This window comes from Balaenoptera musculus, chromosome 3, assembly GCF_009873245.2.
Source record: "Balaenoptera musculus isolate JJ_BM4_2016_0621 chromosome 3, mBalMus1.pri.v3, whole genome shotgun sequence".
Classification (NCBI taxonomy): Eukaryota; Metazoa; Chordata; class Mammalia; order Artiodactyla; family Balaenopteridae; genus Balaenoptera; species Balaenoptera musculus.
This window is the reverse complement of record NC_045787.1, coordinates 168,955,089-168,970,188: the sequence shown is the minus strand read 5'-3', so window position 1 is coordinate 168,970,188 and position 15,100 is coordinate 168,955,089. Positions and strand designations below refer to the sequence as shown.

General features: G+C 56.6%; 1 protein-coding gene across 5 annotated transcripts in view; it reads right to left on the bottom strand.

Moving 5' to 3' along the window:
• Positions 1–15,100, bottom strand: part of CELF5 (CUGBP Elav-like family member 5) — a 51,507-nt gene that overhangs the window by 11,599 nt on the left and 24,808 nt on the right. For 4 of the 5 annotated variants that reach the window (XM_036848860.1, XM_036848862.1, XM_036848858.1 and 1 more), the window contains exons 3-8: positions 7,157–7,208; positions 5,159–5,287; positions 3,605–3,684; positions 1,790–1,936; positions 893–1,034; positions 662–808 (exon numbers count right to left, since the gene is read on the bottom strand). In XM_036848860.1, coding sequence (XP_036704755.1) covers positions 662–808; positions 893–1,034; positions 1,790–1,936; positions 3,605–3,684; positions 5,159–5,287; positions 7,157–7,208 — 697 coding nt within the window. The remainder of the gene's footprint in view (positions 1–661; positions 809–892; positions 1,035–1,789; positions 1,937–3,604; positions 3,685–5,158; positions 5,288–7,156; positions 7,209–15,100) is intronic. The other variant, XM_036848859.1, reaches the window with a different exon arrangement.

The window sequence follows — 15,100 nt, the reverse complement described above, 5'->3', positions numbered from 1 at the left end:
CTCTCTGTATTATTTTTGAAACTCCCCGTGAGCGCCAATCATTGCAAGATAAGAATAAACAAATTCTCAGCGGTGGAAACGCAGATGACGTACTTCACCTAAGCAAGGTGTGGGAAGACGTTTGCCTTGAAATTATGGTATAGGGTAGAGAAAAGTGAGACCTCTGCTTCAGGAGGGCAGAGCCCAGCCCAACAAGTCAGTGCATGGCCAATATTGAATGAATGAATTAATGAGTGAATGAATGAATATGGGCACTGATATTTTCCCAAATGGTAACGATTACTAATGAAGATTGACGGTGCCATTCTTGGTACCAGGTGACGCGTTAGCATTTTACAGACTGATTGCCTCGTCGGTGCAATCTCATGAGATGACTGATGTTATCCGCCCCATTTCCCAGATGAGCAAACTAAGGCTCAGAGACTTAAAGAAACCCCCCAGGGCCACCGAACTGGAATTCGAACCCAGAAAGGTCTGGATGCAAAGTTTCTATGTTTAACCTCTTTCTCTGTGCCCACAGCTAGTATCTGTTCGCCTGAGACTCCCTTTGTCCTGCTCCTTTGTTCCCTGAACACCAAGGCATAGGGACTCATGCTTGTCCGAGGGACACCCTCCCTGCCTCCTGCCACTCTCCTCGGCCCCCGGGGACCACCCGAGTTACCTGGGTAGGGCACAAGGCCATTGGCATATACGGTTTCTAGGGCGGGGTGCCCACCAGGGAAGGGCACAACACCTGCGAAGCCGTTGGTGATCGGAGCCACGAGGCCGGGCACGGCGGTGGTGCCGAGCAGCGGGGGCGAGTGCAGTCCTGGGGAGCGGAAGAGCGTCATGGGGAGCCTGATACTGGCCCCGGCCCTGCCCACCCATCCGTGGGTCCCTGGCGGACTCTCACCAGAGGCAGGGGCGATGGGTGTGGCGGGCAGCCCGTTAAGGCTGACGGCGCCGATCTGCTGGATGTGGCAGGGTGAGAAGGCCACGCCGGGGCTCAGGTAGCTGCCTGAGGTGGACAGGACCGTTGTCTGCTGTTGCATGAGCTGGGGGTGGAGAGGGAGTCAACGTGCACAGTCAAAGTGGCATCTGGCCTGAGATCACGGCTCATGAGGTGGGGGGCGGGTCCTCCAGGAACTAGGGGGTCAGGCCGGGTGTCTTGGCTCAGGTCGCGGTCAGGGATCAGTTAGGAATTGGGGCTCAGCCTGGATCAAGTCTCAGTGTAGGATCAGGGCCTAGACTAGGTTCCAGGCTCATCTAGGAATGAGAGCTCAGCCAGGAATTAGGGCTCAGTCTAAGATCAGGACTCAGTCTGGGACCAGGGCTCAGCCAATGTTGATCTCACTCAGGGTTGGGTCTCAGCTTGGAGTCAGCCAGGAGGTTTAGCTAGAATTCGGGCTAATCTAGATTTGGGGAACAGCTAGGATCTGGGGGTCAACTCAAGGTTGGATCTTCATTTGATGTTCACGCAGGGTGAGGGCTCAGGCTGCATGTAGGGGTTGAGTCTGGTGTCCTGTCCGTCCAGAGGTGGGGCTCCGCTTGGGCTCGGAGCATAGTCCATGGTTGGGGGCTCAGCTGGGGTTGGGGTCAGGAAGCGGCCTGGATTTGGGGACTCAGCCACAGTCAGAATAAGGCCCTGGGTCAGAAAGATTGGGCCAGAGAAACAGAAAGATGGGCAAAGAGGCAGAAGCCCTAGACCGAGAATAGATGGAGAAAGAGAGCGAGACAGACTGAGCCAGATCCCCAGAGAAGTCTCAGAAGCCCTGCTGGAGACAGAAGTGCGTCTGCCGGGGTCACTCACAGCCTGGGCGTAGGCACTGTAGGGGCTGAAGGGCAGGGTGAGGGACGGCGTCAGGATGCCCAGCTGGCCCACCATCTGCTGCATGCGCCGCAGTGTCCGCTCCTTGTCCGTGTCAGCAAACTTGACCACCAGGCTGGAGGAGGCACCCTGCAGGGGCAGCCGCAAGCAGGGAGGGAAAGAAGGGGGGACGTAGCCGGGACTCTGGGGTCCCTTACAAGGGGTGTAGGGGTGTGGATAGCAGCAGCTGTCAGCCCCACCCTCGAGGTCCCAGGTGCCACAGTGAGGACAGTCCGGAGATCAGCATCCCAGGTCTCGCACTTGACCCTGCAGCCCCCTCGTGCGCACAAATGGGGCGTCCGGGCGCGGGGGGCCTGCATCTGGGGCATAGTGAGGACCCTGACTGTCAACCACACTCTCAAAATGGGTGGAGAATCCAACTGCTGGAGAGGAACAATGGGGGCCCGCATGGAGGACCCTATAGCTGCCACCCACACCTGAGAACAGGTAAGGCTCCAACCATCAGAGAGGTTGAATACCTCCTCTGATGGAGAGCTCACTCCCTGCGCCGCCCACCAGCTCCATCACTGGACAGCTCGGAGCAGGAGAAAGCCTGACCTTCGGATGAGCTGATTCCTGCCCCTCTAGGGACTAAAACTGATGCCTGAGGACCCAGAGAGCAATAGAAGGAAGGATCTGAGACTGCCCTGCTCTCCACACCCATTTTCCAGAACAACAGAGAGTGGGTCCCCAAGGCCTGTCTTCCCCGTGGCAGATCTGGACATTTATGTACAGTGATGGTGGCTCCCAGGGCCACTTTCCTGGGAGGCAGGGCCACCCTCAACACCTGTGTGGTCCCCTCCAGCCTCTCACTGCTGCAGGCCCAGGCTCCCGGCTCCAGACTTGCCCATTCCCCACTCTGGCCCTACGGGGACATTTCCAAATAACCTGGTCCCTTCCCTCTGGGGCTCCCCATCACCCTAGGAGGAACCCCATGCTTCTCAGCCTTGAACTGCAGGCCCCTCCAGCCCCATCTCTTCCTGCTCCTCTGGGGCTCACACACATTTGCACACACTTACACATGCATTCCGCCCACACAGACTCACACTCACCATTGACACTCACAGACACACATGCATACACTCCCAAATACGTGCACATATACTCACACACTCACGTGCACACAGTCACACATGTACACACGTGACTGCCTACATTCACACGCATGCTCACCCCTCCACACATAGACATTTGCCTTCACACACTCCTACAGATGTACACACATGCACTCGCTCCCCCCACGTCACCCAGACACACACTCGCACATAAATATACATGTGCACTCAGCTACATACCTGCACACGTGTGCTCCCACGAACACACCCACTTAACACACTTGTGTGTATGCAGTCACGCGTGTACACATGTGTGTATGCACCAGCGCACACGTGCACATGTATCCATACCCATTACACACACCTCATGTGCACACTGACACCCACCTACTCACAACCACACGCTCACACACAGACACGCACACGTGCACACACCAACACACACACTGGCCTGCGCGTACTCGCGTACAGGCAGCCACGTGCTGGCAGGACATCCATACACACTCCACACTTACTTGCAGGCTCACACACACAATCACACACATACACCCACCCATACCACCATCAAAGACTGCGCCTCTTCTCCCCACCATGACCTCTCTGAAGAAGGGGCAGGGGCTACCGGATGGCTGGGATGGTAAGGCCAGGCCCCCTTGCTCCTTTCCCACCCCTATCCCCATCGCCCAGGGCAACTCCGACTCACCGGCATGGTCTGGCTGCCATGCAGGGCGTGGATGGCCGCCTGAGCCTCCGTGTGGGAGGAGAACTTCACGAAGGCACAGCCTGCTCCGAGAGAAGGGGAACGGGTGAGGGGCCACAGGAGAGGGGCTGACAGCCCTGCACGGCCGGTCAGCGTGGACACAGGCAGCCCGAAAGTCGGACGTCCGAGAGACAGCCAGCCATTTGTTCAGACAGACAGCTGGACAAGGAAGGATCAGACAGTAAGACAAGCACACAGCCAGCCAGCCAGATAGCGGTTTGTCCAAGACCTCATCAGAGGGTGTGAGGAGGTGCACAGGTGGAGAGGCAGGCCCTGCCCATTAGAACAAGTGAAGGGGACGGGCTTAGAGAACGCCCACCAGCCACCGATGCCACGAGATCCAGAGTTGTAATCAGATACGCAGAATTAGAGTGACAAACCATCAGACATAGACACAGAGAGATGCAGTCCTGTGGGCACACTCAGGCAGAGGTACACTCAGACCCAGACAGATATGCCCATGTGGCCAGAGTTGGATAGATGGGGATGAAAAGTCACCAGGCAAGGGCAGAATCAGGTGGACAGACAACCAGAGACCACCAGACACAGGCAAATCCAGACAGACGGTCATAGGCTACAGTTCCAGACAGAGAGAGGGCTATGGAAGAGCCAGGCAGATTGGGGGGAAGGGGAGTGAAAATGTTCCAGAACTAGATAGTGGTGACAGTTGCACAGTTTTGTGAATTTTGTGAAGCACTTCACTGTACACTTTAAAAGGGTGAATTTTACAGTATGTGATCACATCTCAATTACAAGAAAAGAGCCAGGCAAATAAACAGTCAGGGACCATCAGATACATTCAGTCCCAGTAAGATAAAGTCGCCAGGGCAGAGACAGGCAAACTGAGAGTCAGTCCCAGACAGATGAACCTGAACACGTAGAATCAGGTAGACGGAGACCACCAGGCACATGGATACCCAAACAGAAATAGCCATTTGGACACTCAGAAAGAGGGTCAGAGACTAAGAGACACAGGCGGAGTGATACTCAACCCTAGGTACATGCAGTCACGTGAGCAGACCGGAAAACAAGTTTCTGGAGATCATTAAACAATCATTCCTGCATGGTACAACCATACAGGAACGGTGGAGGAAGTAGGATCAGGCACAGGACATAGGCAAATCCAGACGGCAACAGCTCCATGGACAGAGTCAGGTGGAGACAGGCAGCCCCAGACGGACACGGGCACACGGGTAGGACCACGTGGGACTGGACAGTCTCTGCTCGCCCCGCCCCCCGGAGCCGGCCCCGCCCTCCCATGTGCCGCTTCCGCCTCCTGAGCGAGCCCCACCCTCTTGTGTACCTAGCGGGGCCCCATCCCTCCAGCCCGCTCTCCACGTGCTAGGCCCCGCCCACTGTGGGCCAGCCCCGCCCCACGAGTCCGGCCCCGCCCCCTGGATCCCGCCGCGCTCTCCTGTACCCGCTCCGCCCCATCCCTCCAGCCCCGCCCTCCCACAGCCCCGCCCCCGGCAGCCAGCCCCGCCCCCGGCCCATCACCTTTGCTGCTGCCGTCGGGCCCCCGGAGCACGGTGCACTCGTCTATGACCCCGAAGGGCTGGAACAGCCGCAGCACGTCCTCCTCTGACTGCTGCTTGTTCAGCATCCCCACAAACAGCTTCCGGTCCCCTGTGGGCGGAGACACCACCTCAGCCGAGTCCTAACCTCCGGGAATTTCTCCGTCCCTCCAGCAGAGAGTGGAGGTAGCAGGGCGTGGAGCAGGGCGCCTGGACCCCCCTGGGCCATTTTCTGCGCGTGTGAGGGAGGACACAGCCACGCGCTTTCCCTGCCTGGGTCTCTCCACCTTTCCACGTGCCTGCGAGGTCCCACCTCATGCAGTGCCCCCTGCCTGGAATGCCTCTCTGTCCAACTGCTTCCACTCTCTGGGCAAAACGGCCACTCCCTCCTATGCACTCAGAGTCCACACATAGTACCAGGGTTAGGAACTGCCTTGCCTGGCCTGGGTCCATGTCTGTCTGTCTGTTTGCCATCTAGATTTTCCAGGCAGGGGTGAGCGCTGAGGGCCCCTGCATCCTCACAGTGCCCAGCAGAGCTCCCCGCCCAACCTTGCCAGGGCTCAGGAAGGGCCAAGCAATCAACGTCTGTTAAATGAATGAACAGTGTGTGTGCACAAGACCAGGTGCCTGGGGAGCCTGGGGTTGGCTTGGGGCCTGGCTGCAGGCCTGGCTGGGACCTGCCCAACTCTTAAGGCCAGGGGCCAGTCTGGACCAGCCTCTCCCATGTGAGGTACCAGAGCTCTGTCCCCCCTCCCCCCGGGGGAATTGCACTGCTCCCCTGTAATCAGGAACACGGCAGCTTCCTCTTCCAGGAAGGGTGAGCTTGGTTACTATGGAAACCCATTCTCTGGCAGCTGTCACTCATAGGGGTGGGAGGGAGGGAGAGACACAGAAGTAGGGAGAGAGAGACATATGAGGGAGAGAGAGAGGGACAGGGAGAGACTGAGAGACAGAGACAGGCAAAGAGAGAGACAGTAAGAGGCAAAGAGAGATACACAGAGAAGCACAAAGAGAACCAGAGAGATAGGAGGAGAGAAAAAGATTAGGAGAGAGAAACAGAGATGGAGGGAGAGGGAGCAAAGGAGAGAGAGAATGAGAGAGAGAGAGAGACAGAGAGATAGAGATGAAAACGTGCAGATTCCCCCTCTCTAGTCCCTGACCCACAGTGGAGGCCAGGTTGGAGAGTGTGAAAACAAGCTCCCAGTCCCGACGGGCTTTACCAGGATCCTACACATACACAGAGGTCCTAACAGCCCTACCCCTACAGCACCTCCAAGGCTGGCTGCTCTCCCTCAGCCCCCAGTCCACCTGAGATGGGGAGGGGGGTCAAAAATCTCCAAGAATGACTAGCCTTGGATCCCACTGGGGACAGCCAAGCATCTCCCCATAGGCACACAGCCACCCAGAGGTCCAGCCTAATGCAGACACAGGGCCCAGCCTGCACACCCACGCGCCCAGCCGGGACCAGTCAAGCACACACGCTTGAACATATACACCCACGCACAGCCCAGGCACGCAGATGTGCACACAGACAGGCAGGCGCCCCCACTGCACCTGCCAGAAACACACACGCACTTGTGCACACACTTGCATACATCTGCGCACAGCTGTGCCCAGGAATGCATGCTCATATACACACACCTGCACTTGCTCAGACATGCAAACATGCACACACACGCAGAGCCCGGAAACCAATCCATAGTCCTTCAGGGACCCCATCCCCTCTGCGTCTGAAGATCCCCGTTATTGCACCCTGAGACGAGTGGGGTATTTCAAGTTCTAGGGGAAAGCAGCAGGACCTGGCCACACCTCCCACTGCTGGGCCTGTGGCCCTGTGGTTAGGAGGAGGGGACACGGCCTCCCTACTCTCCCACCCAACCCCAGCCTGCGCCTCTGCCTCTCCCACCACCTTTGTGCAAGGATTTCCCTCCTCCCAGTCCTCTGCCAACCCGCAGCCTGGTGGCCACGGAGAGATGACAACTACCTCCTCGGCTTTCGCTGTCCGCAGGCTTCACCTGGATTGGCCGTGCCATCTGTGGAGAGAGGGGGGAGGGAGGTCAAGGTGGGCAGTGGGGGTAGCATGGGTGGGAGCTTCACCTGAGCTCTGCTGGGCTCTCCTGTCCACCTCCCCAGCCTCAGCATCCCACCAACCTCTGGCAGCAACCAGCACCCCAGTCACACCAAATGACACATGGTCCCACCTACAGGGCTCTGCTCTTGCTGCCTGGAAAACTCCCACTTTGCCTTCAAAGCCCAGTAACAATAACCCTTCATCCAGGAAGTCTTCTTGCCTCCCCAAGTGTGATAGATTGTTTGCAAAGATGGCCCAACTCCTGCAGTCCCTGTATGTGATGTGACTTTGTGGTTCCTCTCATCAAGGACTGGAGTCTTATTTCCCCACCTTTTCCTTTTGGACTTGGCCATGCGACTTGCTCTGACCAAGAGAATGTGGTGGAAGTGAAGTTGTGAGAGTTCCAAGCCTTGCCCTCAAGAGAACTTGCCTTTTTGGAACCATGGAGGTTGCCAGGTGGACAAATCCAGGCGAGTTACTGGAAGACAGGAGATCTCATGCACAGAGATGCCCTGCTGACACACAACGCATGGGAGTCCTGGCTCAGCTAGCCTCAGTCGAGCCCCAGTTGACTGAAACTGCATGAATGACTCAGGACAAAGCAGTAGAACTGCCCAACTAAGCCCAGCCTGAGCTTGTTAACCAACAGAATCATGAACAAATAAAATGGTTGGGGCAGTTTATTACTCAGCAGTAGCTGACTGACACACCAAGGCAGCTACTTTTGGCCAGCTTCCTGAGCCTCAAGTTGGGGGAACTGTCATACTTCAGTGGACTGGCCTGCAATCTGGACTTATTGTTCTGGACACTGTCCCCCACTCCCAGCACTGAAAATGGAAGAAACCAGTGAACTGTTCAGTGGAAGAAATCCTTCTCTAACCCCCACTCCTGCAACTTACCCAGCCAGGGGTATGAGCTAATGTGAATATTTTAGAACAGATTTGAGGGATGTGGGGTTGGGTGGCATTTGCTTCTCTATTGATTCTAGGACAGAATCTTCCTCCCAACCCGGTGTCTCTGGTGAACTCCTACTCATCCTTCAAAACCCAGCTCAAAAGCCCCCATGCAGGCAATCCTTCCACCTTTCTGGGTCCCTTCCTCCCTCTGCCTCAGGGCAGGAAGTGTCTATGTGTTGCTCTGTTTCCCTCCAGACTGAGACCATAACATCACAACCCCGCCCCTCAGGGCAGGGTACAGGAGAGAATCAGAGGAGTTTGCTGAACAGAACTGACCAGAAGGAAGTGGCCAACACCCACCAGCATAGAAAGGCACCTGGTCCCTCTGCACCAGGCCTGGGGTTGGAACGAGTACTGGTCCCAGCCCCCCCTCCCAGGTCAGACAGTCTCGGAGTAGATCCCCACAGCCATTCAGAGGTGCTTGATAAACATGTTTTTAAATCACAGTGCAGCTGCCCAGCAAGCTTTCAGAAAGATGCACAATTTTTACACTGTTTTACAGATGTCAAAATCAAGGCCTGGAAAGGTTATTTTTCTGCTTCCCCTCCCCTCGGTGAGCCCCTCCCGCTCTGATACTCTCCCTCTTTCTGAGTGTATGTCTGGGGCACATATGGGCCTCCTCAATGTGAACACAGCCTTGGGAGCCCCAGACCAGAGAGGCTTCTGTTTTCCCCTCTTGGCCCCCACTTCCCCCAGCCCAATCTTCCTGCCACCCAGCCACACCCTCAGAGGAACCTTGACCACCTGGGAAAGGCCGAACCACATCCCCCTTCCCCCACCATACACACACACACACACACACACACACACACACACACACCCTGGGCCCTCTTCACCTGGGTGCCACACCCCTCTAGCTGGAGGCGGGAGGGGAGATTATTTCAACCGATGGGACCAGTTTCTGGGCTGAGGGCAGACTGAGGTGGTGAAGGGAGGTGGGGGGGAGGGGGCACCTGGGCTCCAGTCTCCCGTTCTCCCACCCCTCTCACCCGCCTCCGCTGGCCCTCACCTCCTCCCCGCCACCCCCAGCACCTTGGACAGATGAGGATGGGGTTGCCATGGCAACGCTGATTCACCACACGGAAGCTGGCAATTGTTGTTGCCATGGAAACCGCCTCTTAGGGGCGAGCCCAGCTCCTGCCTTGCACAAAAGAGATATTTAAATATAATCTTCTGGAGATGGATGAGCCGAGGGAGGGAGCGAGGGAGGGGGACCACAGGGAGGGAACCTGCCCCCATCACGGCATCCTCCACCCCCACCCCATTCTCGCGGCCTGGCTACCTGCTTCCCATCTCCCCCACCCGCTGCAGAGCCTGGGACCTTCCGCCTCCGACTGGGAGGCCCCTTCCCCCTCCTGGGTCAGGTCGGCGGGGGGGTGGGGGGGGGTGGTCCTGGTCTGGCTCTGAGAAGCCAGGTGGGCAGCCCCTTCCTCTCTAGTCGCCCACTCGAAAGCCGAGGCTGCGAGGCCCGGCCATCCACACCCCGCGGACCCGCGCCTCGCCTTACCCACCGGCCTGCAGACGCGCGCCAGGCTGGCATCCATGTGCCGCCTCCCGCCCGGCTGGCCCTGGGCGCACGGGCGCGCAGACGCCGCACGCACACTCGGGCTCCGGGCTCCGCGCCTCGTTCTCCGCGCCCAACGCCCAGGCGATCCGCCCGCCAGAGGCCGGGCCCTGCGCGCGCTGCCCGCCCAAGCCGGGAGGAGGCGTGCCAGGGGAGAGCTGGGTCTCCCCCCCACCCCAACCCGCCCATCTGGCTCTGCCCACCTCCTTCCGGCTCCCTCTCTCCATCTGTCCCACCGAGGTCTCTGCCGAGTGCCCTTCCTCCCTCCTCCACCTTCTCTGGCTCCCCATCACCGCACCCTTTCCCTGCCCCCTCCCTTCCTCTTTTCACTTATTCAACAACATTCCCGCGTGCCTCACGCTGAGTAATTCTGCAGCCTCAGGGAGCAACCTACTAGTCTGGCAGAGGGGGAAACAGAGGCATATGCAGACACTTCCAGACTCATGGGGTCAGGGTTGGGGCAGAGGGAAGGATCAAGTGCTGGGAGAGCCTAGAGCCGAGAACAATGAAGAGCCAAAGGCTATCATCCTGGGGGTGCACTGAAGATGGAAAATCTGCAGTGGGTTTTGAAGTATAAATAGGAGTTGGTGGTGGGGCGGGGGGAGCATGTTCGAGCAATACCTACGTCCACTGATTCATTTAATCTCCAAACAACTTTATGAGATGGGAACATGCCCCCTTTACAGGTAGCAAATCAGAAGGAGAGAGGAGAAAATCAGAAGCAGGGGTCAGACCTACTGCCAGTTTCCTCAGGGGCCTCTGAGGACCCAGACATTCCTCCAGCCAAGGATCAGATGGGATAGGGCTCTGGGTGGGCATACATTAAGTGGCTGGAATCCAGTTCTTGTTCTGCCACCTAGGTTTTGCTGAGTGACTTCAATCAAGCCATACACCACTGGGAAAACAGGGTCCCGTATGTCTGACCTGTGTATATTACAGATGGGGAAACTGAGGCCACTGTGGGGAGGGACTGCAGGAAGGTTCTTCGGTAGACAGGCTGGGGCCCAAAATATTCTCCTGGATTTGCAAAGCTATGCCTTTAGATGTGGGGGCCCAGGGAAAGCCCCAACTGGGTGGTTTCTGGATGGTGTGGAGGCTAAGGAAGCCAAGTGGACCCCTATCTGGGCCGCCTGGGCTACCATTCCAGCCTCTTCCTCTCCCACCCAAGCCCCAGCCCAACCTCTCAGACCAAGCCCCTCTCCTGGTCTAGATTCTGCCTTGGCTCCCTATTGCCCTTGGGGTAGAGTGCCAGCTCCTCATCCTGGCATTCGAGGCACCTTTACTGCCCAGTCCCAGCCATTCCTGCCCCCTCCTCCTCCCACACCCCGAGGACACAGGGCTGGAATGCACCCCTGTACACCCCATCCTCGCCCCACAAGCCCCTTGAATGCCACCTATCCCCGAAGCCTTCCCCTCCATCCCCATCTGCTTTGGTTGCTTTGCCCAGGCATTGCCTTGATGGTGACACATCCCCCAACACACACACCGTCCCTCTTTGGGGTGAACTCCTGAAGTCAGGGCTGAGGGGCTCTGGGAACTCCTCCCCAGAAAGACCCAGCATAGGGTCCACCAATGACAACTGAGATGAAACGAGACGAGACCTATGGTTTCCAGACTCCTGTCCTGTTGGCAAGAGTGGGGCAGGCATGCTGGGCACAGTGCCCTGCACGGGAAGTAACCCAAGAGCTCGTGCCAGGCATGTCTGCACTGTCCCCATTTCACGGGAGAAAACAGGCTCGGGAAGAGACATGACTGGCCAGAGTCCCACAGCTCGACTTGCCTGGGACCCTGCGTTCATTCACTCAGCATCTATTTGCCAAGTGTGTGCTCAGCATCTGGCCTGTGTCACCTCACAGGACCCTCAAAACACTCCGCAAACCCACTTTACAGACGAGGAGACTGAGGTCTGGGGAAGCCAGATCATGAGACATTCGGCACTTTGGGGCCCCCCGCCCATTCTCAGGGTTGGCTTGACTCTGAGCCAAGTCATGGGATATGGGGGTGGATCGTGCAAAGGGACCACCTCAGAGACCCCTGTGTGCACAGAAGGGGCCTGTTGGGGGACTCATAGCTGGACAAACTCATCCTTTTCCAGGGTGCTCAGATGAGCAGCATGGCGGCCACCAGGTCTGGGGCATCCCTCACCCCCCAAGGCCTTCACAAAGAAAGAGATGGCATTGCCTCACATGGCCCAGCCCCTCACCATCCAAGAGGCGGGAGCTGGACCTGTTGCCTGTTGTCGATAGGGGTGGGGGTGTGAGGAGGGGAGCGGGGGTCCCTTCCATCCGCAGGAACCCCGTCCTGGGGTTTGACAGCCAGCAGGAAACCCCTGCGGGAATCGGAGACATCCACCCAGCGTGGATTCCAGGGTCCTGCGGTCCATTCTGGGTTCTATTCTGGGATTCTCTTATTCAATGTAGGGTCCTATTCCAGAGTGCTGAGATTTGATTAAACTGCGTCCCCCACGGACGCCGCTGTCATACTCGAGGAGGGAACTGGAAGTGGGAGTGGGTGGGTCACTCGCTGCAGAAAGCAGCATTATGGTAGGAGGGGGCCTGGGCTCTGCCAGGGCAGGGAGAGATGCACCGAGCCGGCAAACAACGGGGACCACTTCCCTCCTGGGTCATCAAGAGATAGAAAAACAGAAGTGTCCGCTTTATGCGTCTCCTCCAACACACACACGCGCACACACACGGGGACAGGAGAGATGGTGGCTGTCTGTCTCTAGCGCAACCCAGCCCCGGCCTCCCCGACTCCCCAGCGGTGCGCGCGGGCATGCGCGGAGACGTGAGCCCGCGGGGTGGGCTTTCTCTTGGCGGCCGGCCGAGGCTCCATCCTCTGGCGGAGACGCCTGGGAGGGGGCTCGGAAGCCCGTGCTCAGCTGCCGCTGACAGGCAAGGGGGTCTCCTGCGCAGTAGCCCCCATGCCTCCTCGTGCGATCAGCAAGCAAGCCTCCAGCGCTTGTTCTGAAAGGCTGATTCCATTTCTGCGGGTGTTCTCAGGCAGGGAGGCTCACCCCTCAAATCAGCGTCTTCGCTCATCAGAATCGGAAGATATGTGTACTCAGGGATCGGAACTCCTGGGTATGCACCTGACCCAAACGTGGCATGTGTCCACCAAAGACAAAACACCGGCAAGGATCTCTATGCCTTAACAGCAAAACTAGAAACAACCCAAATGTCCACCAGCAGGAGAGTGGATGAATAAATGGTGTGTCCCAGCCATGGAATACCACACAGCGATGACAAAGTGCAAAGCGCTGAGGCGTGATATTGAATCTCACGGGCGCGGTACCAGAAGAAAAGCAGGGGTTGGTTACCGTAAAAGTCAGGGCAGCAGCTCCTCCAACAGAAGAGAGGGGCTTGGGCTTGGGGACATGGGACGGGGTGGTTTCCAGGGTGCCAACTGTGTAGTGGTAACAGGGTGCTTGCTTTGTAATCAGTTGGGTTGCATGCACTTTTCTCTTAAGTGTGCAGTATTTTTCAAATTTTAAGAAAAAAAAATTTTAAGCCAGGCTCTACTCCCACAGAATGCTGCCCCAGTCAGGAGGTGGCCCCCAGGGGCCCCTCCGTCCCCAGGGTCCAGCCCCGAGCCACCTCCTTCTTCTTTATCAAACATCAGCCCTCACCTCCAGGGAGGAAGGGGGCCAGCTTGCAGGAACTGAGCCAGAGAAGCCAGAGGTTCAAGGTCTGTGGAACTGGGTGGGTGGAGCTGCAGTCTTCACTCTGTTGGGTGACCTCAAACAAGTCCCTTCCTCTCTCTTACCACAGTCTCCCCACCTGTCAAATGGGGTGAGCAGCAGCCCTGGTGCCCCCCTGACATGGCAGATGGATGAGGTGCCCCGGCAGTGCTGGGAAACAGTGATAACCCTGGGGAAACTGAGGCCCAAGAAGAGAAGGGCATTGCTTGAGACTCCTCACCCATCCCCAACTGTGAGCAGGTGTCAAAGAGAGACCGAGAACTCCCTAACCTAGATGTATGATGACACTGCACCATGCTCCTGGTTCTAGAACAATCTAGCCTACACAGTCTAACATGGTAGCTGACCCTCAGTCTAGAACATTCTAGGTCTGCATGGTCTATCATGGTAGCTGACCCCCAGCCTAGAACATTCTAGGTCTGCACTGTCTAACATGGTAGCTGACCCCCAGCCTAGAACATTCTAGGTCTGCACTGTCTAATATGGTGGCTGAGCCCTGGTCTGGAACATTCTGGGTCTGGGCTGTCCAAAACAGTAGTTGATCCCTGATCTAGAACATTCTAGATTTGCACTGTCCAGTATGGTAGCCCTTAGCCACATGTAGACATTGGAAGTTTAAATTTACATCTATTAAAATTAAATAACATTAAAACTTCAGTTCCTGTGTCACTCTTGCCCCTTTTCAAGGGCTCCATAGCCACACGGAGCTAGTGGCCACCCTATTTGACAGCACAGAGAGAACACTTCCACCTTCAAGTTCTATTGGACAGCAGTGGTCTATAATGGGGATTGGCAAACTACAGCCCTATTCGGGCCCCCAATCTGTTGTTGTCAATAAAGTTTTATTGGCACACAGCCACGCCCATTTGTTCACTTGTCATCTGTTACTGTTTTACACTTTGAGTAGATGTGACAGAGGCTATATGGCCGGCAAAGCCATACATTTCTGCTTTACAGAAAAAGCTGGCTGACCCTTGGCCTGGAACATTTTAGAACTATGCCATCCAGTACAGCAGCCAACAGCCACATGTGCCTACTGAGCACTTGAAATGTGGCTTGTGTGACCGAGAAACGGAACTGTGTTTAATTGTGTTTAGTTAAAATTAATATAGGACTTCCCTGGTGGCACAGTGGTTAAGAATCTGCCTGCCAATGCAGGGGACACGGGTTCCATCCCTGGTCCAGGAAGATCCCACGTGCCTCGGAGCAACTAAGCCCATGTGCCACAACTACAGAGCCTGCGCTCTAGAGCCCGCGAGCCACAACTACTGAAGCCCGCACACCTAGAGCCCGTGCTCCACAACAAGAGAAGCCACTGCAATGAGAAGCCCGCGCACCGCAACGAAGAGTAGCCCCCGCTCGCTGCAGCTAGAGAAAGCTGGCGCGCAGCAACGAAGACCCAACGCAGCCAAAAATAAATAAATGAACTTATTTCTTTTAAAATTAATATAAAGGTAAACCTAAGTCTAAAAACTGATACTAGCTGACTTCATTCTTGGAAAACCTTTAAGTATGTTTAGGACGATTTGGGCAAGTGAATCTACTTTTTCAACTGTCAATTTTATAAAATGCAAATCCAGATCGAGCATCTCTGATAACCACTGAGTGTCCCACTTGAGATGGACCAGAAGTGT